The sequence below is a fragment of the Bos grunniens genome, chromosome 5, assembly GCF_055505025.1.
Source record: "Bos grunniens cultivar Pamir isolate PY7600 chromosome 5, Bosgru_T2T1.0, whole genome shotgun sequence".
In the NCBI taxonomy this organism is placed as follows: Eukaryota; Metazoa; Chordata; class Mammalia; order Artiodactyla; family Bovidae; genus Bos; species Bos grunniens.
In genome coordinates, this window is record NC_141169.1 from 63,778,594 (window position 1) to 63,806,458 (window position 27,865).

Sequence of the window (27,865 nt, forward strand, 5' to 3'; positions counted from 1 at the left end):
GGCGGGGCGGGGCCGCGCGCGCCACGTCGAGCGCGCCGCCGCCTGGGCCCTCCCTTCTAAGGAGCGCGGAGCGCCTGAGGGGCCTAGCCGCGCCCCCGCAGAGGGTGGGGCGGAGGCGCTGTCTCGTGCGCGCGCGGGCACAAGATGGGGTAGAGCGCGCGCGGCGGCGGCGGCGTTGTCGTGAATTTCCGGGTGTGTTTATTTGCGTGCGCGGGGCCGCGGCGTCCCAGCTGGGCCGGCAGGCGGGTTTTGAATGCTCCGCGGCCCTAAGGCGGAGAGGCTGCCTTTATTTCTGTGCGGAAGGAGTATGAGAGCTGGTGGTGAGGGGAGTATGAGAGCTGGTGGTGAGGAGTCTGAGCGGTCAGCTACCCGCGAGGACTTGAAGTAGCCGCAACAGCGGAATCTAGAGTGGCGCCCGGCTCCCGCCCGGCTGCAAGTGCAGCCTGAGGGAAGGAGCCACAGCCCTAGTGACCCTCCTTCCTTTGTGTCTGGGTTGGAGTTACCACCTCGGCGCCGCGGGACTGCGCCCGTCGCCTGTGGGGGTGACGCCCCCTTCTCGGCGGGTCGGAGGTTCGCGGGGGGTCTTCAGGTACCCCTTGCTGCGGACGCTCAGGTGAGACACCTGTGAGGCCCCGAACTTCCCTGGCATGTGTCCCTAGCCCTGAATTTTTTTTTCTGGAAGCTCTGTTGCCTCCTCTCAACAACCCCAACTTGATTTCCCAGTGAAGACTCTTGTGCGAAGGTTTGGGTAAGTTTGCGTCTCGCTTTTCTTTCAGAATTGGGTTTTCCGGAGGTTCAGTAGCCAGTTTAAGGGACTTTGAATTCTCGTTCAAGGGATACTTGTTAATCATTCTGATACTGTACCAGGAAGAGAAATATCTAAAAAGGAACTGGTCAACTGTTAACGGTTTTCCTGGATGAAACTGACCTTTGTATTTCACAAGAGTCCTCACTTTACGTTGATGTGGTTACATAAAGGTGGGACGCTGAGAATTTGTTCATGTTTCAATGGGGACAGAGTTTAGGAAAACATGTGAAACTTAATTAGTTTTAAGTTTTCTTTAGTTTTAACTTAATTTCTTTAGTTTTAATAGAGCTAGGTAAAGTTGAAAATTAGTTACAAGTGTTCAGAGTGTTTTTTGCCTTAGCTGTTGGACCTCACCTAAAAAGTTTATTTCTGTTTTTGTCAAACCAAATTTTATTACTGTAAAATTAAGGGACATTTTATGTTTGAGATCATAAAAACATTTATTAACACTTAAAAATTACCGTAGCCCTGGTCCTAACCATAACTTTTTCTTTTATTAAGCAGTTTCATGCCAGTACTGGGCATTTTGTGAACCTTGACAATAATGGGGAAATGCTTTGCTTACCTTTGTATGCAGCTGACACATATGGTTGTACTTTTTAGTCAATCTTGAAGCTTAATCATTATTACTCCTCTTCTGTGTGCTCGAAATTACTTGTGCTTGTCTCTTTGCACTCAGTGCATCACATTATAGTTATCTGTATTTTCCTCTTCTGTCAGATAGTGAATTCCTTCATGGGTATAATTTAAGTTCTGTAGATTCAGGGCCCTACATAGGAGGGACTCAAATATTTATTGAGTAAAAACATTAATAAGCACATTTAGACACTCACTGTAATACATTAGTAGATTCTGTTTAAAAACTTGCAAACATTCTGATCTGGGGTTTATACTCATTGAGAAATTTGCATCATATTTGAAATAAAGTTGGTAGGAACTTCCGAGTATTATACTATGAAGAAGAATATTCTGTTTTTATGTCCTCCTAATCTAAGAAATGACATCAGAGGATATTTTCTGTTGCTTTGTCATACTTAGCAGCTCAGCTGAAACTCATGGAGTAAGCCCATGAGAAATGTGTGAAGACATATCAGCTGACGCCCATCTTGAGTGAGAACTAATACTCAATACCGAGAATGCTCTATTTAGTTTTATGATGGCAGAGAAATCAAGAAGTTTGTAATTATTAGGACTTTAGTATGATCATTGTTTATAAAGTCTTAAAGGAAGTTTTATAATTGTACAAATGATTATGAGTATTGAAAAAAATTAAGATAGTATAGAAAAGAACAGAAAAGAAGGGGAAAAAAGTCCCTAAATCTTGATTCTTGTAAGTAACCCAAACATTTTGTTGAACAGACTTCTAAACATCTCCATACGTATTTAGATGAGACCAACACATATTTTGTGGTACACATGGGATCATATTTAAAATTTTTTCAGTGATGTGTAATGAGCACCTTTCTGAAAGGTTGTTGTTGAATCACACGAATACACCGGGATTCTTGGCCCCCGGAGGAGAAGAATTCAATCCGGGGCCAGAGACAAGGCTTGATCGCTCGGAGCTTTTGTGTAATAAAGCTTTATTAAAGTATAAAGGAGATAGAGAAAGCTTCTGACATAGGCATCAGAAGGGGGCAGAAAGAGTACCCGCTTGCTAGTGTTGACAATGAAGTTATATACTCTCTAATGAATCCAAAGAATGTCTGGAGGTTGTAAAGACCTCATCAGACCTACTCCCATAATTTACATTTTAAGATAACAGAAGGTTGAATCCAAAGACTGTCCTTAGGCAGGATACATTATTGGTATATAATCCTAAGGAATGTGGAGAAAGAAAAGTTTGTCCTTTCTTCCTCCTTGAGAATTTCAGACCCCTCTCTCCTTGGGGACCCCTAGACTCCCTATCAACCTGTCTAGGAACTGACTCTATCATTTCCATGTCAGTACATGGATGTGTGTCTTATTTTAAATGGCTGTATAATAGTCCATTGTATATACATACTCTAATTTTTTAAATCCATATTCAGAATGATGGGCATTTAGGTTGTTTTAATCTTTTTAATCTTACCCAAACACTCTTTTAACTCTTTTTGTGGATATTTTTTGCATACATATATGACTATCTCTTTGACGTAAATTCCTGAAAGTGGGATTTCTGGTTAAAAGAGAATGCTTACTTCAAATACATCGTACATTGCCTTCCAGAAAAGTTGCATCCACTTTGTACTCCCCTCAGGTACCTTTTTTTTTTTAACTTTTTATTTTGTGTTGGAATATAGCTAATAAACCAACCCATTCTGGTATTTTCGCCTGGAGAATTCCATGGACAGAGGAGCCTGGCGGGCTTCAGTCCATGGGGTGGCAAAGAGTCGGACAGGGCTGAAGCGACCTAGCACACACACACATAGTTAATTAACAATGTTGAGATTGTTTCAGGTGGACAGCTAAGGGGCTCAGCCATTCATACACCTATATCCATTCTCCTTGAAACTCTCTTCCCATCCAGGCTGCCACATAACATTGAGCAGAGTTCCCTGTGCTATGCACTAGGTCCTTGTTGGTTATCCATTTTAAATACAGCACTGTGTACATATCTATCCCAAATTACCTATCTCTCCTCAGGTATCTTAAAAGAATACTAATTTCCTCACATTATTGAAAGCATTGGATTTTGTTTATTTAAAAAAAAATTTGCAAAAATAAAATCCTTTATGTTTTTCATTACCAGTGAGGTTGTACATCTTTTCATATCTTTATTGGGCTGACAAGAATTTGATGTTTTGCCTGTAGCTCATGGTTGACAGCTCAGAGAAAGAAAAATTTGAGGGAAGATGGATGCAAAAGCTCGAAATTGTTTGCTTCAACATAGAGAAGCCTTGGAAAGGGACATCAAAACATCCTACATTATGGATCACATGATTAGTAATGGAGTTTTAACAGTGTCAGAGGAGGAAAAAGTGAAAAATGAGGTAAAGCCCTCTGAGGCAGTGTATGCTTTCTTTTTGATTTTTAAAAAATTCAGTCTGTACTTTCTTAAAAATTTTTAGAATTTATTTCAAAATTTGTACTGGTGTCCACTAATTTATGTTGCAAATGTATTCTTTATAGTATACTGAATTACTTTTTTTTTTTTTTTAGCCCACCCAACGGCAACGAGCAGCTATGCTAATTAAAATGATACTTAAAAAAGATAATCATTCCTATATATCGTTCTACAATGCTCTACTTCATGAAGGTTACAAAGATCTTGCTGCCCTTCTGCATGGTGGCATTCCTGTTGTCTCTTCTTCCGATGGCAAAGATTCAGTTAGTGGAATAACTTCGTATGGTTTGTATCCACGATGCCTTCTATCACAATGGCTGTGTGGCTGAAGTTTTGGTGGCTGAATTTTGTTTTATTGTAGATGGTGTCTGCTGGAGAGACTTAACAGTTCAGTGAAACATGCATGTGAAAAAACTATAGTCTTGTTTTCCAATTCAGATATTTTTATTTGTGTCCATATTACTTTCTCATTTCCTTACCCAGTGAACTATCTACTTCTGAGATAATAATATAATTTATAAGCCTTTAAATTTTTCTCCAGATTTGTGTTTACCAAGTTCGAGCATAGGAAAGAGCAAATCTTTAGAAATCTATGTTCTTGGAAGCAATTCCATATTCCTTCCTTTACACTCTCTTCTCAATCTTTAGTATGATAAAAAGATTGGAGAGTTAGAGAGGGAGAGGATGAGTTAAGGGCAGCTATAAATGGAGATTTTCATTGCTCTATAGTCGTCTTGAAAGGTGTATCTTTTGTTCTGGGTGTTCTGAGAAATCAGAAAGTTAAAGTTAATATGCTAGCCATGTTTTCTTCTCTTGGAATTTCTGGCAGAGATCTCAGCCTGTTCTCTTTGGTTTTTATGGAATTATTTGAGTAACCATTTCAAAGTTCTCTTCATTCATGCTTGTTTTGTTTTGGATTTCAGTAAGGACAGTCCTGTGTGAAGGTGGAGTACCACAGAGGCCCGTTGTTTTTGTTACTAGGAAGAAGCTAGTGAATGCAATTCAGCAGAAGCTCTCCAAACTGAATGGTGAACCAGGATGGGTCACCATATATGGGATGGCAGGTTGTGGGAAGTCTGTATTAGCTGCAGAAGCTGTTCGAGATCATTCTTTCCTAGAAGGTAAGTTTTGATTACCATTGCTGGCTAAGAAGATACTGTTTAGGCATTGCATTAGCTTTGTGTTGCTGATATAACAAATTACCAAAGCTTTTGGTGGCTTAAAACAACACAAATACTACCGTGTAGTTCTGGAGGTCAGAAGGTCAAATAGCTCTTACTGGGCTAAAATCAAAGTGTCAGCAGTGCTTAGCTCCCTTTTGAGACTCAGGAGGAATCCTTTCCCTTCCATTTCCCACCTTTTAGAGGTGCCCTGCGTTCATTAACTCACAGTCCTTTTTCTTATTTTCAAAGCTGGCAGTGCATAACATCTTCAGATCTTTTTCCTCTAATCTTTGCTTCTGTCATCACATCTGCTCTGACCTTCTTGCCTCCCTCTTACAAGGGCCCCTGTGATTATATTGGGCCAAATGGATAATCCAGGATAATATTATCTCAAAATCCTTAATTTAATTGCACTTGCAGAGTCTCTCTTTGCTGTATAAGGGGCCATATATACAAATTCTGTGGAATAGGATGTGGACATCATGGGGAGGGGAGGGGCAGTTTTCTACCTACCATAGGTGATTAAATTTGAATTTAATTTTCTACCTCACCTGTCACAATGAAGCTTGACTACCCAGGCCAGTAAGTTCGTGTGTTATCAGTTGGCACTCATTATCCCTGGAATGAAACTAGTTCCTTTGTATCTAAATTCAAATTTTTAAAATTTATTTGGCTGTGTAGGGTCTTAGTTGCGTCATGTAGTATGTTTCATTGTGGTGCACGGACTCAATAGTTGTGGTTCACAGGCTTAGTTTCTCCTTGGCATGTGGGATCTTAGTTTCTTGACCAGAGATTGAACCTGAGTCCTCTGCCTAGCAAGGTGGATTCTGAACCAGTGGACCACCAGGAAAGTCCTTCCCCTTGACTGCCCCCCCATCTTAATAATTGAGGGAATTATATGGTTAAAAAAGTGTCTTGAAAGGTTATGCAGCTTGTATCCCTGCCTTTCAACAGAACTGTACTAACATAGCTTCCTGGCAGTCGAGTGTTCTGGCAGAGTGCTGTAGGGAAGATTGTTGGAAACGCAGTTCCATTAATGACTTCCCAGGGGTGATTCTTTCTTGTATTTGGCATCCTGAATCATTAATACGAATTCCATTTATGGATTAATTCTATCATTTATCTACCTTTAAAAATAAAAATCTTTAGTAACTTATCTATCTAATGTGTAACTCTAAGAAAAAAAATTGGAAGTTGACTGTAGCAAACAATGAGTTTTTGCAGGCAGGCTTTATAGATTCATTAGACATCTGGCAACTGATTTTCGTTGCTTCAAATTTTCTGTAGTCAAAAAGTGTTTGAGAATCTGTTATGGATTTTGGCACTGTTTTGGGCAAAATCCAGAAAGAAAGCACAGCCTGTGTATCTAAGAAATTTACTTACCGTCTGGTAGGAGAGGAAGACAGGTTAACTATGATATATGTGATAATCTGAACATTAGAAACAAGTATAAGGTACATACAAAGTTGGAATAAAGGAAGGACACTTTCCATCAGGGGAAGAGAATGAGCAGGCCAGGCTTCCTGAATGAGATGACATTTTAGCTGGAGTTTGGAGAATAGAAACAAGTTTGGCAGGCGAACTCAGCAAGGATGGGAGAGTAGAGAAGGTGGGAAGGGAGTTGGGTAGTTACCAGAGTGAGGAAGGTCAGACTGTGCAGCAGAGAGTTTAGGACATTTGGCAGGTGCACTGCTGACCCGAATGAGTCCCGTAGATTCTCAGGGTATTCCCTAGCAGGAATTTTGTATAGCATCCTCAGTCTTTGGTTGCCTCCATCCATTAGTGAGTTTGGAGGAATTTAAAAAGATAGTTCCCAACTTCTAGTGGTTAATATTTTTGTTGTTGTTGTTTACAATATATAATCACCAGTTAAAATAGTTTGTGAGGAGGCTTCCCTGGTGGCCCAGTAGTTAAGAAACCATCTGCAAATGCAGGTGACACAGTTTGATGCCTGGTCCAGGAAGATTCCACATGCCGAGGAGTAACTAAGCCTGTGTGCTTTGGAACCCGTGCTCTGCAAAAAGAGAAGCCACCACAATAGAAGCCTACGCACCACACCTAGAGAGTAGCTCCTGCTCACTGCAACTAGAGAAAGCCTGAGAGAAGACCCAGGGCAGCAAAAAAAAAAAAAAAAAGGCAAAAAAGTTTATGATGAGATGACACAATGAGTGGAATACGTGGTAAGCACCTGAGAGTTTTAGAAAGTTGGGGGCTGGGGCACAGCTTTTGTACACACCTGGTTTTAATTTATACATCACAGCCTTTGTTAATGGTGTTGGTCATACTGTTGTCAGAAATATGCCTGATTCCTAAACCCTGGTTTTTCTGTCTTGTTTTTATAGAGAAGTTTCAGGCGACTCAGAGCTATGCAAATCTCAGGGCCAAGGATTTATTTATTCACTTTTTTTTTAACCTCTCCTGCAAAGTTGATCACCAAGGATATTTCAGGATAAAATTGGTTTAAATTTCTTTAGTGTGAAGTAATGGTTTTTGTTTCAATATAATCTTAAATTTCCTTTAAAATATGTATAATATACCAATTTTTAGGATTAAAAGTTCTCTTTAATACTATTTAAATCACTCGATATTATTGGGGTGAATTTTCAATTTTAGGGTTTAAAATTGACCAACAAGCTATGGAATTAATTACCCAAGAATCATATTATATAAAATGTAGTCTTGGAATAGATTTTAACTACTTTGTTTTGAGAAAAGGTCAGGGATACTGGCAATTTTCTAGTGTATAATGAGCTTAATTCGTATTCCTAATAAGCATTAGTGAGATCTCAAGTATAGAGGGGTGAGTAAATCATATTCTTTAATTTACAGCTTATTTTCATATTAAGTCTATCTGAGTTTCTTAGTGTGTTCAGTTGAGTCGCTCAGTCGTGTCCGACTCTTTGCGACCCCATGAATTGCAGCACACCAGGCCTCCCTGTCCATCACCAACTCCCGGAGTTCACTCAAACTCAAGTTCATAGAGTCGGTGATGCCATCCAGCCATCTCATGCTCTGTCGTCCCCCTCTCCTCCTGCCCTCAATCTCTCCCAGCATCAGTCTTTTCCATTGAGTCAACTCTTCGCATGAGGTGGCCAAAGTGCGTACATTTCCTTTAAAAAAAAAAATCCCATTCTCATTTCCCTTTCCCTCCTCTAAAGGAAAACACACTCTTCCTATGTGTCTCCTCTATGCAACTACAACACTACTTCATTCCTGACACTAGATACATGAGTTTTCCACATATCCAGCAATTCTTCAGTACCAGCTGAGAGTCCTATGATTTAATTCATTTCTGATGCTACCTACCTGGAGATAACATCAGATCACACACCACCCTGCCCCCACCCCAGCCCTTTCAGATGACAGTTGCCAGTGCAGGTTGTTACCTGTGCTTCTGAACTATACTTACTAGATTACTGGTTTATTAGACAAGCATAGGGGGGTTCCCAGGTGGCACTAGTAGTAAAGAACCCTCCTGCCAATGCAGGAGATGTAAGAGATGCAGGTTTGATCTCTGGGTTGGGAAGATCCCCTGGAGGAGGTCACGACAACCCCCTTCAGTGTTCTTGCCTGGAGAATCCCATGTACAGAGGAGCTTGGTGGACTACAGTCCATAAGGTTGCAAAGAGTCAGATGTGACTGATGCGATTTAGCACACACGCACGCATACAAGCATAAAACTCTGGAACAGCCTGACAGAAGAGATGTGTCAGGCATGATATGTGGGAATGGGTGCAGAGCCCTGTGCCCCATGTAGATGTATCACTCTCTGTGTACTCCCTGTGTTCACCAACCCACATGCTCTGAATCTCACCCTTTTGGTTTTTTACAGAATTTCCGATTACATAGGTGTAGTTGATTAAATCATTTGTGATTGAATGCAATCTCTAACCATTCCCTTCTCCCCAGAGGTCTGGAGGTAGGACTGAAAGTTCAATAGTAATCAAGTGTTCGGTTCCCCTGGCAAGGTTCCCCTAAATCCCTAGGTATTTAGAGACTTCCCAGAAATTACTTTATTAACATAAACTCAGGTGTAGATGAAAGGGGCTTGTTATATGAACATAAGACACCATTTCACTTTTATACTCTGGACAGTTCAAGAACTAGGAACAAACTGTTAAAAGATGCACTTAAGGCTCTCACATGGGAAATTACAAGGGATTTAGAGCTATGTGCTAGGAATAGTGACAAAGATCAAATATATATATTTAATCACAGAATCATACCTCCCCATATGTGATCATTCTGATGTATTTAATATATGTGTACGCTGAAAAATCCCATGGGCGGAGGAGCCTGGTAGGCTGCAGTCCATGGGGTGGCGAAGAGTCGGACATGACTGAGCGACTTCACTTTCACTTTTCACTTTCATGCACTGGAGAAGGAAATGGCAACCTGCCGGGGTCCAGCCCCAGCAGGATCCAGGGATACCCTCAGGATGATGGCGTCGGCGATAAGGAAAGTAAAAGGGGAGAGAAAGAGGCTTGATCTTCCTTGGTTTATACAGAAAGCCAGTAAAGCTCCTGTGTTCCAAGAAGTCATCCTGGAAGAAGAACAGAGAGGGAAAGAAAGAAAAGGAAAGAAAGAATGACACGGGGAGACCAAGCTTCGGTGAGCGAGGCTCATAACTTTATTTTCAAAAGGAACTTTTATATCTTGACTTGTACATAGAGGGAAATGAAAGATGCAAAGTCATGCAGAGTCAGCCCAGACATCACATCTGTTTTGTCTTTATCGAAACCAGGATTTTTTCTGCATACCTTTCCCATAAACAATGTTGTGTACATTATCTTCTGGCCTTGGAGGCCTGTGGACATTTTATGACCCTTTTTCGATAAAGGTTGATCAACCAGAAAACTTATTTTCCTTGAAGTGTTTTTTCTTTATATTTCTAATCTATGTCAGCCTCAGAAAGTGCTAAACAGAGTTACATTCTCACGGAGCAAAGGTGCAATGAGTTACAACAAAGAAAGAACCAATTAGCTCAAAGGTCTGATGTGGTAATTCCAAGGCTACTACTTATTTTTCTTACATTCCAACTATGTTAACCAGTGCACTCCCAGGTGCACAATGGATAAGGGATATGGAAACTTGGCAGCAAGCATTGGCTCAACAATGAAATCTTACACCAGCACTACTCTAATAGTTTTTAACTCTTCAAAAGGCTCTATATTTTTAGAATGTTTTAGGCTTCCCATGTCTCTCACGCTTGGGAGGCTGTGAACAATCATGTGCGTAGCTGCAAGAGTCTAGATAAACCTGTCAGGCAAGCTAGAAAGCCATCAGAGGGGTTTGAATTGAAACACTCCTATCATGCCCAGGAGACTTATTAATTAAAGCCCTAAGTTGACTTTTTCCAGAAAAAAGTGGTCGGGGATAGCCCCCTGTTAATATCAGAAGAGTTGGTGAAAGGCACAAAATAGTAGGACAGACAGATTCTGGATTTGGGGTAGATGCTCGAGCAGGTCCAGGGGGTCCCTTGAGTCCTGATCCGCCTTGCTCGTCAGGCCACCTCCACATGACCTTGTCATGGGTGGGATCTCCCGTGCTGGCTCCCGGCAGCAACCCACTCCAATGTTCTTGCCTGGAGAATCCCAGGGATGGGGGAGCCTGGTGGGCTGCCATTTGTGGGGTCGCACAGAGTCGGACACGACTGAAGTGACTTAGCAGCAGCAGCAAGTCACTTTAGTCATTTCTGACACTTTTCGACCCTCTGGACTGTAATCGTCAGGCTTCTCTGTCCAAGGGATTCTCCAGGCAAGAAAACTGGAGTGGGTTGCTGTGTCCTCCTCCAGGGGATCTTCCTAACCCAGGGATTGAACCCACATCTCTTATGTCTTCTGCATTGGCAGGCAAGTTCTTTACCACTAGCACCACCTGAGAAGCCTACTTAATCTGTATTCTTTGTAAATATACAGGGTATATAAATACCAGATTTGATTGCCCTCCTGTCTGTGCATTCCTATCAGTAACATGTGATGACTCCTATGTCCTCACTTCCTAGTAATAGTAGGTTATCTTCCATCTTTGAGATTATTGACAAGCTAGCAGATGTGAAATGATATCTTAGTTTACATTTCTGTGATAACTTGAGCTTGACCATTTCTGTATAAGTTTTTTAGCTTTTTGAGTTTCCTTGTTATGAAGTTGATATCATTTGTGGTATCAGTGATACCACATCATTTTTTTTCCATCTTGTTGCTTTTAAGGAGTTTATTAAATACTATAGATAGTAGGACTTACTGGTTTTAGACTCTGTAAATACTTTCTCCTTATATCATCTGTATTAACTTTGTCATAGATGTCCTTAATAGAAATCTTTAATTCTGATGTCAGATTAGTCAACTTTTTTGCCTTCTATTTTGTGCTTCCTGAACTTTAAGTAGTCCTATTATCCAGTATCATTATTATCATCCAGTAGTCAGGTATGGATGTGAGAATTGGATCATAAAGAAGGCTGAGCACCAAAGAACCGATGCTTTTGAATTGTGGTGCTGGAGAAGACTTTTGAGAGTTCCTTGGACAGCAAGGAAGTCAAACCAGTCAATCCTAAAGGAAATCAACCCTGAATATTCATTGGAAGATATGATGCTGAAGCTCCAATACTTTGGCTGACTGATGAAGAGCTGACTTATTGGAAAAGACCCTGACCCTGGGAAAGATTGAAGGCAGGAGGAGAAGTGGGTAACAGAAGTTGAGATGGTTAGATGGCATCACCAACTCAATGGACATGAGTCTGAACAAACTCCAGGTGATAGTGAAGGACAGGGAAGCCTGACATGGGGTCCATGGGGTCGCAGAGAGTTGGACACAACTTAGCGACTGACAGCAAAAGTCCTGTTATAGTCTTACCATTCATATTTAGCTCTTTAATCTGAAGTCTGCTTTTGCATATCCATTAGTTCAAGAGTAGATACTTTGCTAAAGGTAGAGTTGGACACAACTGAAAGACAATAACAACAAAGATAAATTTTAATCTCTGGAGTTTATGTCTGTTCTAAAATATAGGAATATTGGATGTTGCCATTGTTATAAAACCTTGTTTTTTCTTTTGAAAGTGCAGGTAACTGTATGGGTTACAAACTTCATTAAAACTGGTTTCTGTAGAAACTGTGTTACCTTAGGGTGGTCGGTATAAATTGATGAACACTATGAAGTTCTTAACTATTTCTGTCTATATATTTTTAAGAAACCCAGTTTCTTTTTGAAAGTTCAGCCATTTAATTTGATGAATTAAAAATTAAAAGAGTTGATGAATTTTTCCACCATTTACACGATTGTATTTCAGTGCTGAGTTTCTAAGGATGTGGAAGTTTTCTTTAGAAAAAAGAAAGCTTCTTTAGAGGCTGTCTGTTTGCTTCCTTCCTTCCCAGGACTTCCCTGATGCTATTAGATTATTAATTGCTACCTTGATAAACCTCTTGTGAGAGTAGGATGGGTTAATTTTCTCTGAATAAAGGCAGGGTTTTTTTTTTTTTGCTTAAATTTCTCTGAGTGAATTATAGGTACAAGCCTCATTCAAGGCTAAATTGCTCCCTCTTGTGCCCACAGTCAGGATGTTTGGATTCTTTCTGAAATGTGAAATTTATGCTCCCAGTGATAGGAGGTTTGCAGATCAGTTGGTCTTTTGGTCTGTTTTTTTTTTTTTTTCTGACCACACCATGAATTATTCAGGATCCTAATTCTCTGACCAGGGATCAAACCTGTGCCTTGGAGAAGGAAATGGCAACCCACTCCAATACTCTTGCCTGGAAAATCCCATGGATGGAGGAGCCTGGTAGGCTACAGTCCGTGGGGTCACAAAGAGTCAGACATGACTGAGTGACTTCACTTTCACTTTCCTGCAACAAAAGCGCAGTCTTAACCACTGGACCAGCAGGGAATAGTCCTGTTTGTCTTTCTCTCCAAGCAATAATTTGTTATTTTTCTTACATATGTTAGTAATGCCCTAATTCACTCCTAAGGTTAGGAGAGAGACCTTTGATGTAGATAGTAGATATTTTGGAGAAGGCAATGGCAACCCACTCCAGTATTCTTGCCTGGAGAATCCCAGGGACGGCAGAGCCTGGTGGGCTGCTATCTATGGGGTCACACAGAGTTGAACATGACTGAAGCGACTTAGCAGCAGCAGGTATTTAAATTTAAATCTGCAGAGTTCATTAGCCAGTTGTGTCTGGCTACTTTCTTTACCTTGTCTTGAACCTTAGGATAAGTTTTAAAAATCTTATGTAGAAAGCACAAATTAAAGAAAAACCCCTTAGGAGCAGCATGTAGTTTAAAACTGTTTTAAACATTACAGTAGTTGTATTTCCATTTAAAATGAAGTAAAATTTCCTTTCACTTGTCCTTCTTTCTTTTCTCCTAAATTCTTCACTAGAGGTAGTCATGGTTAACAGTTTAGAGTGAGTTTTTCCAAACTTTTTCCTGTGCATTTACACACATGTACATACACGGAAGAGCTGGACACAGTTGAGTGACTGAACACTGTCACCAACACAGAACACCACTGTAGCACTAAGCAAAGCCCCAGGGAATTAGTTTCATAACTGTTGACTTTAACAAGCCTAGAGAACTTCACTAAGCTTTCAGGAGGAAAGAGTAAGACTTGTTGGGATTTCCCTGGCAGTCCAGTTGTTAAGAATCCACGTTTCAGTGGGGTTCAATCCCTGGTTGGGGAACTAAGATCACACATATCTCGAAGCAGCTAAGCCCGTGTGCTGCAACTGCTGAGCCCTCATGATCTAGAGCCCATGCTCTGCAACAAGGGAAGCCACTCCAATGAGAAGGCTGCACACTGCAACCAGAGAGTAGCCCCCGTGGCCTCAACTAGAGAAAGCCTGCATGCAGCAACGAAGACGCAGCGCAGCCAGAATAACAAAGTGTGGGACTTGTTGTTTACCTTCATCTAAGACATAGGCACTGCTGATAATCAAACCGTGCTTAACAGCCCTGCCTTATCTCAGTTACGTAGAATTCTTTCTTTTGGTCATTTGTCGTCTTTTAGATTCTCATGTAGTTACTACGCGTTTCATTTCCAAATTCTGATCTAGGTCCTTTCCTCTCACTCCCAAGCCTTTGCTGTGCCTTCTAGGCTTCCTCCTCTGTGGTCAGGAAACTCCTCTATATCATCAACCCTTCTTAGACCTCCTTGTCATGTGTGAAACGGGCCAGTTTTCCTGAGGATACCTCCTTCTCTGTAGCCTTTTTCAGTGGTGTGGTAACCCTTTTCCCTTTCTATTTCACATATTTCAACACCAAGAAATGGGTGGATGCTTTCTTTGCTCTTTATTGCTTCATCTGGGCCTTTAATACTCCTTTCTCCAGCTAATTTTTTTGTCCTTTGAAGCTTATTTTTCTAATCTTGCCTGGTTATGTTATAGCCCTCTGATTGATTGATAATTGAAGTTCTTAGTTATAAATTTAAGTCCTCCTGCTGGCAGTCTTAGTGATTTGATATCTATGTGGATGAGTCATCCAAAACCTTGGCCTCTCAATTCCTTGACTTATGTATCTACAGTGACCATTTTCTTCACTCCCCTTCAGCCATATAATTTACTGATCACAGGTTGGATCCTGGCCTTTGGCATTACCAGAAATGATACCACTTTTGAAATCTTGACTATAAAATTCTATTCCACCCTGCCTACCTCCATCTATTCTATTTTTCAAGTTCACTACAGTTTTCTGAGTCCTATCCATTAATAGCATAATATCCTTACTGTTTGTCTCATCAGCCCCCTCTCAGCCTTGGGCCTAGATTTTTATTGCCTATTATTCAGTTGCTCCTCAGTACATACTCTTTAGTTCTCTCCTTATCTTGAATGAAAGGTGATGGCTTCTCTGTGCTCCCTGTTGCTTTATCCAGACTTTATTTCCATCTTCTTTGCAGAAGAAAATCACCTAACTGAACTTCAGTTTAAATTCATGATCATGCTTTGGCAATTTTACTTAGTTTATTTAGTAGATGTGTAATCATTGTATTGGGCTTCCTTGGTGGCTCAGTGGTAAAGAATCCACCTGCCAGTGCAGGAGACATGGGTTCAGTCCCCGGGTTGGGAAGATCCCCTGGAGAAGGAAATGGCAACCCACTCTATAGTGTTCTTGCCTGGGAAATCCAATGGACAGTGAGCCTGGCAGCCTTTGGCCCATAGGGTTGCACAGAGTCGGACGTAGCGATTTAGCACATGTGGCTTGATTAACAAAAATGATGACCATGTCAGTTGACAGTAGCAGTAATAATAATGTCTGTTCTTATTATACTGCTTACTAGTTCAAAGCTTAATTATATGAAAGGTAGTCTCATCCGTATCACTAATAATCTTATCTGTTATAACCTTTTAACATAGCCAAATCACATATTATATACATTAATTTCTTATAATAACTGAAATAGGGGTAAACAGTCTTATTCTAGTATTGTATATGAAATTGAAGTTAGTGATTTGCTAAAGGTATCATAGCTAGTAAGCAGTAGAGCCAGACTTGAGCCTAACTTCTTACTTGAAGTCTTCATATGAGAATGATAATTAACGAGTTATGTGTTCCCAGGAACCACATCAGTGGTTCTCAGTCAGAGGTGATTTTTTCCCCCCTCAAGGGGTATGTGACAAACTTCGGAGACATTTTTGGTTGACGTAACTGGGGAGAGGAAGTGCTGCTGGCATCTAGTGGATAGAGGCCAGGGAGGCTGCTAAATGTCCTGTAATGCTCAAGACATTTCCCTCACAACAAAGAATTATCTGGCCCAAAATGTCCAGAGTGCTTCTGTTGAGAAACTGTTGTGCAGTAATCATTGAGGACACAGGACAAAGATTTGAAATTTTGTTTGGTAAGATTTTACTGATATGTAGCAGATTAACACCAAACTTCAGATGATTCACATCTTCCAACTTTTCTTAGATTTGGGCTCTGAAGCTCAATAACAGTCTACAAACAAATATAAACTCTGAATCAAGAGAAGTTTGAAGATGTGATGAAATCAAAGATTGGAACAAATCTTTACTGCTGCTTATCAGTAAAATCTTTCAAAGGGGGACTCCTGTTTAAAGACCTTAAATTTATTTTCCTTTTCCTCACCAGATTGTTTCCCAGGAGGCGTGCATTGGGTGTCAGTTGGGAAACAGGACAAATCCGGGCTTCTGATGAAACTACAGAACCTTTGTGCACGATTGGATCAGGATGAGAGCTTCTCCCAGAGGCTTCCACTTAATATTGAAGAGGCTAAAGACCGTCTCCGCATTCTGATGCTGCGCAAACATCCAAGGTACAGATGGTCGTATTCAGTTGATGTGTGAAGTCCCAGTGAGACTTAACTACTGACATCTGGAGAACATCATAACCTTTTCTTGCTCTTGGGTAGAAGATTGAAAAAGAACCTTTTTTCAAAGAGGTTTAGCACAGAGGTTCTTTGTCATTATGTATAAAAAAGTTGCTTTTGTGCTCTTTTTCTTGTATTAAAAAAAAAAGAAGTGGTTGCCACTGGCGTTTGTATGATACCTGCCGTGTTCTCTCTTGTGTACCATTGTAGGTTCTTAAGAAATATTTCCTAAGTAGGTGGTCTTTATTAGAAAAATGCAAACGTTTTACCTTGAAACCATCATTTCTAATAGATTAACATAGAACAAAGGACAGAATAAGTGTAGGCAACTTGTGAAAGACGGAGTCAGGAAAGATTTTTATTTAATGGGATCCTTCTGTTGTGTTGTTTCAGTTTTTGGGTATACATGTAACTCTTCTACTTCCCTATACTTTAGTAGTTTCTTTTATTTCAATACTTTATTAAATAAATACTATTATAATTATGTGCCAGGAAGTATTACTAGCTATTTCATAATTTTCATTAACCATAGGGAGACAGAAGCTTAGTTGTTGCCTTTCTTAAGAGTTAAAGGATTTAGTCAGCAATTTGGTTTCTGTGATCTAGCAGCCCTTCTTTCATTTGTTCATTTAACCAACAATGAGTGTTGTGCCAGGTTCTGGGTCAAGTGCTACAAGTACGAAGATGAATAAAGCATTCCTTGTGAGTGTAACATTAAATTGGGTGAGAATTAGGTAATGGCTCTGAATTTTTTTTATTGCCCTGATGCACCTAATGATGCTATATGCTTTCATGTGTAACAGTGGCTGGAGTATGGCAGTGATTCCCAAATTGGTAAGAGGATTCATATCAGGATATTGGGGGAGAGGAATAATTTTTGGGAAAAAAACCTAGTGATTATGATCATACTCACTACAGAGAGCAGACTCCCCTCTCTCTGGTTTCTTTACTAGATAACTCCATTATCTTGCTCTTGCCTTGATAGTCACTAGTATCTATTTTCATGGAGAAGTAGGATTGAGATCACTAACCGCTTTCTCTTTTCTTGCTCAGTAACTTCTCCTTAGTCCTTCTTTCTTTCTCTGCAAAAATAAAAATGATTTCTGTTTAGGAAATTACTGTAACCACTCTCAGATATATCAGACCATGTTATATAAAGGTAGTCATTTTGTTACTCAGCATCATTTTGGTTTATGCTTTTGTAATTTTCCAACCTGTGTATATTCCTAGAGTCTTTTTTTGTAGTGTACAGAAGTAGTGTGCCAGCCAGATAAACACGCTAGTGTATAATTATGCTGTCAGGTTTTAGTTGTATTTTTTCCTCTATTTGTTCTGGTGAGTATAAAAGAGTTTTTAGAGGGACCAATTAGGAATTAGCACAGAGGTTCTTTGTCATTATGCATAAACAAATTGATTTCTTGGATGGAAAAAAAAGCCCACTAGTGTACCAAGTGAAAAATAGTATTTGCTGATGCATTCTGTTAGGTTGGAACATATGAAATTGCTAGTTTTATAGGTAAAAAATGGTCAAATATTGTTCTGTGATGCTTTCTAATGCTAACCTAAGCCCAGTTCTTATTTTGTTTGGGTGCTTAAAGTTGGAATTGGAAGAAGCTCCTTATTTGGATAGTTCTTTTTAGATGCTAGGAGGCTTATTTCTAATATTTACATGGTATTCACAGTTCTCTTTTTGTAAGTCCCTTAACTTTAATATGAAATGATTTGGGGTGGAAGGAAGGGGAAGTCTCTAAATCTTTTTCTTATTGGTATATCGTATAAGGGATACCAAAGAAAAGAACAACCAATATAGATATCTTTTTAAAAAAATTTTTGTAAATTAGAAAAAAACCAAAACACAGTCATGCTCTTTCTTTGTTTTTTTGAAAGGAAGTTTAAAATAAATGTCATTAGTGGCTCAATACAGTTTTTTTTTTCTTTTTAAGGTCTTTATTGATCTTGGATGATATTTGGGATCCTTGGGTGTTAAAAGCTTTTGACAATCAGTGTCAAATTCTTCTCACAACTAGAGATAAGAGTGTTACAGATTCAGTGATGGGTAAGTATTATTTTCTTTTTATGATGATTCAATTACATTTAAATATGTGGCATACCAAATTGCTTACTATGTCTTGGTGATTTTGCAGGTCCTAAATATGTAGTGCCTGTGGAGAGTGGTTTAGGAAAAGAAAAAGGACTTGAAATTTTATCCCTTTTTGTTAATATGAAGAAAGCAGATTTGCCAGAACAAGCTCACAGTATTATACAAGAATGTAAAGGTATAATTATTTATTTTGTGTATGAGGGAGTTAATAGAGATATTAATTTACCCTTTTGTAAGATAAGCTAATGAACAAGACAAATTACTTTTTTTTTTTACAAAAATAGGATACAAATTCAATTCAAGTTCCCATAGACTATAAACTAGGAGACACTGGAATATATCCAGGGACATAAAAAAAAGTACAAAATTTCATGGTCTAAAGATAGTGAAATTATACAGAGTCTGTTTTCTTAATACTGTGGAATTATGTTAGAAATCAATATCAAAAGGTATTTGAAAATAACCCATATATCTTCAAGTGCAATGTGACATTTACCGAGAGAGATCTTTGACTTAGTATTGAAAGTCTCAATAAAGTTAGAAGACTAAAAACACAGAGGGTGATTGCAGAGAAGAAAATATTTAAATGAGAAATTAATACCCAAATGAGAAATTAATATCAAAGATACTTGAAAAAAATCCTACGTATTTGGTAATTAAATTTCTACATTTAAATGACGGGTGTATCTAAGAATCCATAGCAAGGAAAATTTTAAATTATTTGTAATAGAATAAAAATGAAAAGAGAATTTACCAGTATTTGTTGCATGCAGCTGAAGCTGTTCAACACAATTAAATATAGTGTGGAGTCTTGAATAAGCTGTGAAAACAAATGATGGACATTAGCATAAAATTTTGTGAAGTTTGAACAAAATCTGTATTTTAGTTAATAATACTGTCACATGTTAGTTTCCTGTTTTGTTTTTTTTCACAATGGTAATTCTTTATCTTCTCAGAATCGGATTACAAGTTTTCAAGCTTCATTTTTTTTTTTTTAAATCACTAATATAATGCATTTTCTAGATTTTTAGCAGTAATTGTTGTTCAGTTGCTCAGTCGTGCCTGAACTCTTTGCAACCCCAGGGACTGCAGCACTGCCAGGCTTCCCTTACCATCACCAACTCCCAGAGCTTGCTCAAACTCAGATCCATTGATTTGAGTGATGCCATCCAACCATCTCGTCCTCGGTTGTCCCCTTCTCCTCCTGCCCGCAATCTTTCCCAGCATCAGGATCTTTTCTAATGTCAGCTCTTTGCGTCAGGTGGCCAGAGTATTGGAGTTTCAGCATCAGTCCTTCCAGTGAATATTCAGGATTGATTTCCTTTAGGATGGACTGATTGGATCTCCTTGCAGTCCAAGGACTCTGAAGAGTCTTTTCCGTCACCACAGTTCAAAAACATCAATTCTTCAGCACTCAACCTTCTTTATGGTCTAACTCTGTTGGACCATACATGACTACTGGAAAAGCCGTAACTTTCACTCTGTGGGCCTTTGTTGGCAAAGTAATGTCTCTTCTTTTTAATATTCTATCTAGGTTTGTCATAGTTTTTCATCCATAGAGCAAGCGTCTTTTAATTTCATGGCTGCAGTGATTTTGGAGCCCAAGAAAAGAAAGTCTCTCATTGTTCCCATTGTTTCCCTGTTTGTCATGAATGATGGGAGTGGACGCCATGATTTTCGTTTTTTGAATGTTGAGTTTCAAGCCAGCTTTTTCACTGTGCTTTTTCACTTTCATCAAGAAGCTCTTTAGTTCCTCTTCACTTTTCTGCCATACAGGTGGTGTTATCTGCGTATCTGAGGTTATTGATATTTCTCCCGGCATCATGATTCCAGCTTGTGCTTCATCAAGCCCAGTATTTTGCATGATGTACTCTGCATACATGTTAAACAAGCAGGGTGACAATATATAGCTTTGATGTACTCCCTTCCCAATTTTGAACCAATCTGTTATTCCATGTCTGGTTCTAATTGTTGCTTCTTGACCTGCATACAGGTTTCTCAGGAGGCAGGTAAGGTGGTCTGGTATTCCCATCTCTTTTTAAGAATTTTCCACTGTTTGTTGTGATCCCCGCAGTCAAAGGCTTTAGCGTAGTTAATAAAGCAGAAGTTGATATTTAGCAGTAATACTAGATGCCAAAATACATGAAACTACCGTAAAGTTTTAAGTGAATATGAACTAGAAATCTAGCATTCTATTCATACCAAGTCAAACAGGTGGAATCAAAATGTCACAAATTTTTGAGCTAGAAAAAATTCATAATTTTAATAAAATATATATTAATGCATACTATTTATATATGTATACAAAAGCTTTTTTACTACACTTGATAAAGGCTTGAGAAGACTACAACAAAAAAGATGAAGAAATTGGAAAACATTAAGTGAAGTGGAGCACTGAATATGAAATAGAAAAAGTGAAAAACTAGGTAAAAGTAAGAGGTCATCACATAGTCCAGTTGTTTTTAAATATGACTTCTCATTAGAAAGCTCCAAACATGGAGCTTTGGAGAAAAAAAGCAATACCAGGGCATTTGTATTTTTCAAAAAATTCCTACATAATTCTGATATATATCTGAATTTTAAAAGTGATTACAGGTTTTTCTATTAAATGGTAGTTTTAGTGATAATAGAATTCTGTTATTTTCGGTTGACTAATCATGGTACAGTGGTATTAAGTGAATAATAGTTACATAATTGCAACAATAAAAGATGTTTATCAGTTTTCACAATCAATAGCCAATGAAAAATAACAGATAATTGCAATTGCAAGCCATACTGAAAACATGATTAACCTAACAATATAAAATAATTACATAAAATTTGGGGGGTTATGTAGAATGATGTGTAAGTGCAAGTGCATACATGCTCAGATTTTCATCTGCCCAGCCAGTCTATGTATTCTTTTGGTTGGTGCCTTTAATCTATTTACATTTAAAGTAATTATCAGTATATATGATCCTATTACCATTTTCTTAATCATTTTGGCTTTATTTTGTGTAGGCCTTTTCCTTCTCTTGTGTTTTCTGCCTAGAAAAGTTCATCTAGCATTTGTTGTAAGGCTGGTTTGGTACTGCTGAATTCTCTTAATTTTTGTTTGTCTGGAAAGCTTTTGATTTCTCCATCAAATCTGAACAAGAGTCTTGCTGGGTAGAGTATTCTTGATTATAGGTTTTTCCCTTTCATCACTTTAAATATATTGTGTCATTCCCTTCTGACTTGTTGTTTCTGTTGAGAAATCAGCTGATAACCTGATGGGAGTTCCCTTGTATGTTATTTAGCGTTTTTCCTTTGTTGCTTTTAATGCTTATCTTTGTCTTTAATTTTCGTCATTTTGATTACTGTGTGTCTCAGTGTGTTCCTTCTTGGGTTCATCCTGCCTGGAACACTCTGTTCTTCCTGGACTTGGTTGACTATTTCCTTTCCAGTGTTAGGGAAGTTTTTAGCTATTATGTCTTCAAATATTTTCTTGGGTCCTTTCTCTCTCCCTCTCATCCTGGGACCCTTATAATGCTAACATTGGTGTATTTAATGTTGTCCCAGAGGTCTCTTAGGTTCTCTTCATTTTTTTTCCATTCTTTTTTCTATATTCTGTTCTGCAGCAGTGATTTCCACCATTCTGTCCTCCAGGAGAATTTTCCATTCTTCTGCCTCCATTATTCTGCTATTGATTCCTTCTAGTGTATTGTTCATATCTGTTCTTTAGTTCTTCTGCATCTTTGGTAAACATTTCTTGCGTTTTTTCCATTCTGTTTCTGAGATCCTGGATCATCTTCACTATCATTATTCTAAATTATTTTTCTAGAAGTTTACCTATTTCCACTTCATTTCGTTGTTTTCCTGGAGTTTTATCTTGTCTCTTCTTCTGGCACATAACTTTTTGTTTTTTCATTCTGATTAACTTTCTATAATATAGTTTTTGTTTTGGAGGCTGCGGGATTGGGCTGCTTCTTGCTTCTTCTGTCTGCCCTTGAACATGATAATTTAACATATGACATTCAGAAACTTTACTAGAATATTTAGTATTTTAGGTTCTTCACGGCAACCCACTCCGGTACTCTTGCCTGAAGAATCCCATGGACGGAGGAGCCTGGTAGGCCGCAGTCCATGGGGTTGCTAAGAGTCGGACACGACTGAGCGACTTCACTTTCACTTTTCACTTTCATGCCTTGGAGAAGGAAATGGCAACCCACTCCAGTGTTCTATGCCTGGAGAATCCGAGAGACAGCAGAGCCTGGTGGGCTGCCATCTATGCGGTCACACAGAGTTGGACACGACTGAAGTGACTTAGCAGCAGCAGCAGTGTGGTACCCTAAATGGATAGTGATATTTTGTTGTTCATTCATTAGTTAAAATAATAGTTAATGAAGACACATATGTTATGCATGGGGTAAGATGAAGACATGGCCTGTGCTCTCAAAGAATAAAAAATATAGTGAGAGTCAAGCTTTAATTTTTTTTTTGTTGGGATTTTATTTCTTTTATTTTTACTTTCTGGCCATACCTTGTGACTTGTGGCATCTTATTTCCCTGAATTATTTTGCAGGGATAGAGCACATGTCCTTGGCAGTCATCATGGAGTCCTAACCATCAGACCATCAGGGAATTCCCATAATTTTCAGTCTTATCCATTTAATGGCAAATCTTGAGCATTATCTGTCATTAAAATCTTTTGAAAAAAATTTACCAGTGGCATAATATTGTGATATATTTTCATTTATTTAGTCATTTCCCTGTTATTATTTAAAATTCTTTTACTCTTTTAAGCAATGCTGTAATTAACATCCTTAAATGAAATAGTTCTTATTTTTAGTGACTTCCTTAGAATAAATACTTGAAGTGAATCCAAGAGTTATGTATTTTAAGGCTTTGGATAGAATGCAGCAAAAATTCTTTCTGTGAGGACAGATTGATTCTTAATTTGGTAGTAATTTGGAAATGATACAGTATTAACACAGTGATTTTTATTTTTTTATTTTTTAGGTTCCCCTCTTGTAGTATCTTTAATTGGTGCACTTTTACGAGATTTTCCCAACCGCTGGGAGTACTACCTCAGGCAACTTCAGAATAAGCAATTTAAGAGGATAAGAAAATCTTCATCTTATGACTATGAGGCTCTAGATGAAGCCATGTCTATAAGTGTTGAAATGCTCAGAGAAGACATCAAAGATTATTACACAGATCTTTCCATCTTACAGAAAGATGTTAAGGTGCCTACAAAGGTAATAGATGGATCAACAATCTTTGTCATCCCCTTACGTGTGGCATGTAAGTTTTGGCTTTGTACAGAGGATATTGTTACAGAGGATATTAGCAAGATAAAACCTGTGTGCCTGAGGAGGTAGGGTAGAGGATGTAGAAATCCCACTACTGTTAGTTTCCTTCAAGGATTTGGTGTTGAACTCAGGTGAGTTGCCTGTTTCTCAGTGATTTTCATGAACCTGAAGAAACATTTGACTTCTTCAGAACTTTCTCTTTTTTATCTTGCTGCATATTTGTACTTCTTATCAAATGGAGATATTATTCAGGGATTTAAATACATGATTTTTTTGTGTGTTACTCTCTTTATCTGCAATCCTGGCTCACTGTACATTGTGGCACATTAAATGCTTAAAATGTTCCTAGGTGTTATGTATCCTCTGGGACTTGGAAACGGAAGAAGTTGAAGACATATTACAGGAATTTGTTAATAAGTCTCTCTTGTTCTGTGACCGGAATGGAAAATCATTTCTTTATTATTTACATGATCTGCAAGTAGATTTCCTTGCTGAAAAGAATCGCAGCCAGCTTCAGGTACTTGCATCTCTGTACATTCCTTTTTTTTTTTTAAGTTTTTATTTTGAAACGATTTTATACTTATAGATAAGTCTTATAGAATTTTAGTATAGAAAATAGTATAGTTTCTGTGCACATACCTTTACCTTGCTTCCCTCAATGTTAACATCTTAATAACTGCAATACAGTTATCAAAGCCAGAACATTAACATTGACTAAATACTGTGCCTTACTTTCCCTGGGGATGGGAATGGCAACCTACTCCAGTATTCTAGCCTGGGAAATTCCACGGACAGAGGAGCCTGGCGGGCTGCAGTCCATGGGGTCGCACAGAATTGGACATGACTGAGCGACTAACAAGAACAAGAAAAGAACTGTTAACTGATACTTTATTTGAATTTCGCCAGCTTTCCCATTAATGTCCTTTTTGTAGATCAGATTCAATTCTGTTTCCCATATTACATATATTGTCCTTTCCTTAGTTTACTCAAATTTAGGAAAATGCCTCAGCTTGCTTTCTTCCCTGGTCCCTTTGGAAGAGTACTCACCAGTTATTTTGTACAGTGTTCCTTAGTTTGGGTTTGTCTCATGTTTTTTCTTGACTAGAGCAAGGTTATATATTTTTGGCAGTAAAGGTGCTACAGAGGTGCTGTGTGTCCTTGTCAGTGCATCAGACCCAGGGTGTTGATAATGGTTTATCAGTGATAGTAACATTGATTACCTGGTTAAAGTTTCTCCACTGTAAAGTTACTGTTTTTTCCTTTTGTAATTAATATGTGTCTTGTGGGGAGATTCACTGTACCTTTTCTTTAATACGTAGTTTTATTTATTTTGGTCTTTGTTTGCACGGGCTTTCTCTAGTTGCAACAAGTGGGGGCTACTCTTTATTGCAGTGCGTGGGCCTCTCATTACGGTGGTTTCTCTTGTAGAGTATGGGCTCTAGGTGTGCGGCCTTCAGTAGTTGCAGCACATGGGCTTGGTAGTTACAGCTTTCGACTCTAGAGCCGAGGGCTCAGGAATTGTGGCACGTGGGCTTAGTTGCTCAGTGGCATGTGGACTCTTCACAGACCAGGGATCTAACCCATGTTTCCTGCATTGGCAGGTGGATTCCCATCTGCTGTGCCACCAGGGAAGTCCTGTACATTCTTAAATAGCTTTGGAAGATGGGGATTCTGTGATGCTTGGGGTATGAAATTGCTTCTGTCTTCTGAAATGTTGAATTTGGGTTTCAGGATCTCCACAAGAAGATGGTCACTCAGTTCCAGAGACATCACCAGCTATATTCTCTTTCACCAGATCAGGAGGATTGCATGTATTGGTACAGTTTTCTGGCCTATCACATGGCCAGTGCTAATATGCACAAAGTAAGATGGCTCATTAAGAAACATTATTTTCTTTGGTCTGACTTTTATTTTGTCTTATGTTGAGAATTTTCTTTCACTAGTAAAAGTAGGGTTATACCCTATGTAAGTAATTTAGTTTTTGTTAACTGTTTTTATCTGCAGGTACCTTAGTAACTGCAGTAAGTGAACCTCCTAAAAATTAACTCTCTTCATACCAGTAACTATCTTTGTGGGTGATACGGATTTGTTTTTAAGTTTTGAGAGGAAATGGAGGCTGGGAAAATGTATTCATTCAGTAATTGTTTATGGAGTGCCTGTTGTGTACTGGTATTGTTCTTCATTATGAACAACATTGTGTGTGTGTGTGTGTGTGTGTGTGAGTCGCTCAGTCGTATCTGACTCTTGCGACCCCATGGACTTTAGCCCACCAGGCTCCTCTGTCCAAGGGATTCTCCAGGCAAGAGTACTGGAGAGGGTTGCCATTTCCTTCTACCACTTCACAAAGTCCCTGCTCTCATTGAACTTACATGCTGGGGAGATACTGATACAGGACAGATAGATTTCTACTATGTCAAGGGATAGTAGGTGCTCAGAAGAAGGAAAAAGCCTACATGGAAAAAGGAAGTGATGATTTTGGTGTTGGGATCATCATGATTTGCTGAGAATTTGATGTGTATCGTAAGAGAGAGAGGAGTCAAAGATAACTTCAAGCTTGTACAGTAGAAAGATTGGAGTTGCCGTGAACTGAGATGGGAATAGCTGTGGGTCAAACAAGTATTTTTCCAGGGATAATGGGAAGATTAGGAATTCATTTGGAATATATTAAGTCTGGTGTACATATTAAGATATCTGACTGAAAATACTGAGCATATAGTTGGGTATACCAACCTGAACCTCTGGGGAAAGTTATGTTATAAAGATAAAATTGGGGAATCATCAGCACATAGATGATATTTGAAGTCATATTCAAAACGTTAACATTTTAGAAAACATATGTGCTTTGAATAATTTTTGTATGCTAAGGTATATTGTCCCTTGATTATGGATACGGTGTATTGTAGCCTGTTTTTTTCCACCTAGCAAAATAGTTTGTTTAATAATCAACATTGGAATGATGGTATTCCAATAAATATCTGTGCTCTAATTTACTTAGACTGTAGTTATTGAACATTTAGGTTGTTTTCAGTTTTTTTCCCCCTTTATGATGATGTAATGAAATTCTTGTTTGTCTTCACACCTGTATTATTTCCTTTGGAAATGCCCTGAAGTGAAATTACTGGGTCAATGCACCTTTTAAAAACATTTGATATGTATGATAGTGTCATAGGACTCAGTTCCTTTCATTTTTTTTTAACCTTTTTTTCCCTTGATTTTTAAGAATAGTGGCTTACTTTCTTTGGAAAACTGAAGAAAAAATTAAATGAAGATCCCAACCATTGCTAATGCTTTTGTGTGTAGTTTTCTAGATCATTTTGCTGCTCAGATACACACACCTGTTGTTTAAAACCAGAATGGAATCTTGATAGGAATATAGTCTTATATTTTATTTTTTCTACTTAATTGTATTTTATGGTTATCTTTTTATGCCAGTTAATATAGACTGATATGATTTTCTTTCGAGCTAACATTTTTTATATACTTAAAAATTTTTTATTTGGCTGTACTGGGTCTTAGTTGCCGCATGGAAATGTCTTAGTTGTGGCATGTGGGAGGATCTAGTTCTCCAATCAAGGATTGAAGTGGGGCCCTCTCCATTGGGAAGGCAGAATCTTAGCCACTGGACCACCAGGAAAGTCCCACTAATTTTTTAAACATAATTTTTAAAAGTTGTATACTATTTAATTGTATAGCTATATTATGGTTGGTCAGTTGCTTTGGGGATGGTTAGATTACTTAAGCACACTCAACTGACTTATTTTCTTAGGACACATTTATAAGTGTAATGCTGGGTTGATGATGTATACAGTTTGAATTTTAATGTAGATTGCCAAACGGTCCTCTAGAAGAGTGCTCTGATTTACATCACTGCCAGCAGTGTACAAGAGTGACCATTTCGTCTTATTCTAGCTAATATTCTTATCATTCCTTTTAGTCTTTAAAAATCTGATAATAATAAATTGTAAATCTTTGTTGTTTCCCTTTGATTATTGGTGAGATTCATGACCATTTGTATTTTTTTATTTTGAGTTGGCTCTCATCCTTTGCCTTTACCTGTTTTTCTATTGGAGTGTTTGTCTTTTTCTTGTTATAATTTTTATAAGAAAAGATAATAAGTTCTCATCTACTATACATTTGTAAATTATTTTCCTGTTTTA

At 38.5% G+C, this 27,865-nt stretch overlaps 1 protein-coding gene across 6 annotated transcripts in view; it reads left to right on the forward strand.

Annotated features, from left to right (window-relative positions):
- Nucleotides 1-8: 8 nt before the first annotated feature.
- Nucleotides 9-27,865, forward strand: part of APAF1 (apoptotic peptidase activating factor 1) — a 90,298-nt gene continuing 62,441 nt past the window's right edge. The window contains exons 1-10 of one of the 6 annotated variants that reach the window (XM_086400839.1): nucleotides 9-613; nucleotides 3,602-3,780; nucleotides 3,950-4,139; nucleotides 4,778-4,975; nucleotides 16,097-16,280; nucleotides 18,278-18,390; nucleotides 18,479-18,610; nucleotides 23,416-23,654; nucleotides 24,058-24,225; nucleotides 25,440-25,571. In XM_086400839.1, coding sequence (XP_086256965.1) covers nucleotides 3,643-3,780; nucleotides 3,950-4,139; nucleotides 4,778-4,975; nucleotides 16,097-16,280; nucleotides 18,278-18,390; nucleotides 18,479-18,610; nucleotides 23,416-23,654; nucleotides 24,058-24,225; nucleotides 25,440-25,571 — 1,494 coding nt within the window. In that variant the 5' untranslated portion in view covers nucleotides 9-613; nucleotides 3,602-3,642. Of the gene's footprint in view, nucleotides 749-3,601; nucleotides 3,781-3,949; nucleotides 4,140-4,777; nucleotides 4,976-16,096; nucleotides 16,281-18,277; nucleotides 18,391-18,478; nucleotides 18,611-23,415; nucleotides 23,655-24,057; nucleotides 24,226-25,439; nucleotides 25,572-27,865 lie in introns of those variants that run through there. The other 5 variants (XM_086400840.1, XM_086400842.1, XM_086400841.1 and 2 more) reach the window with 5 other exon arrangements.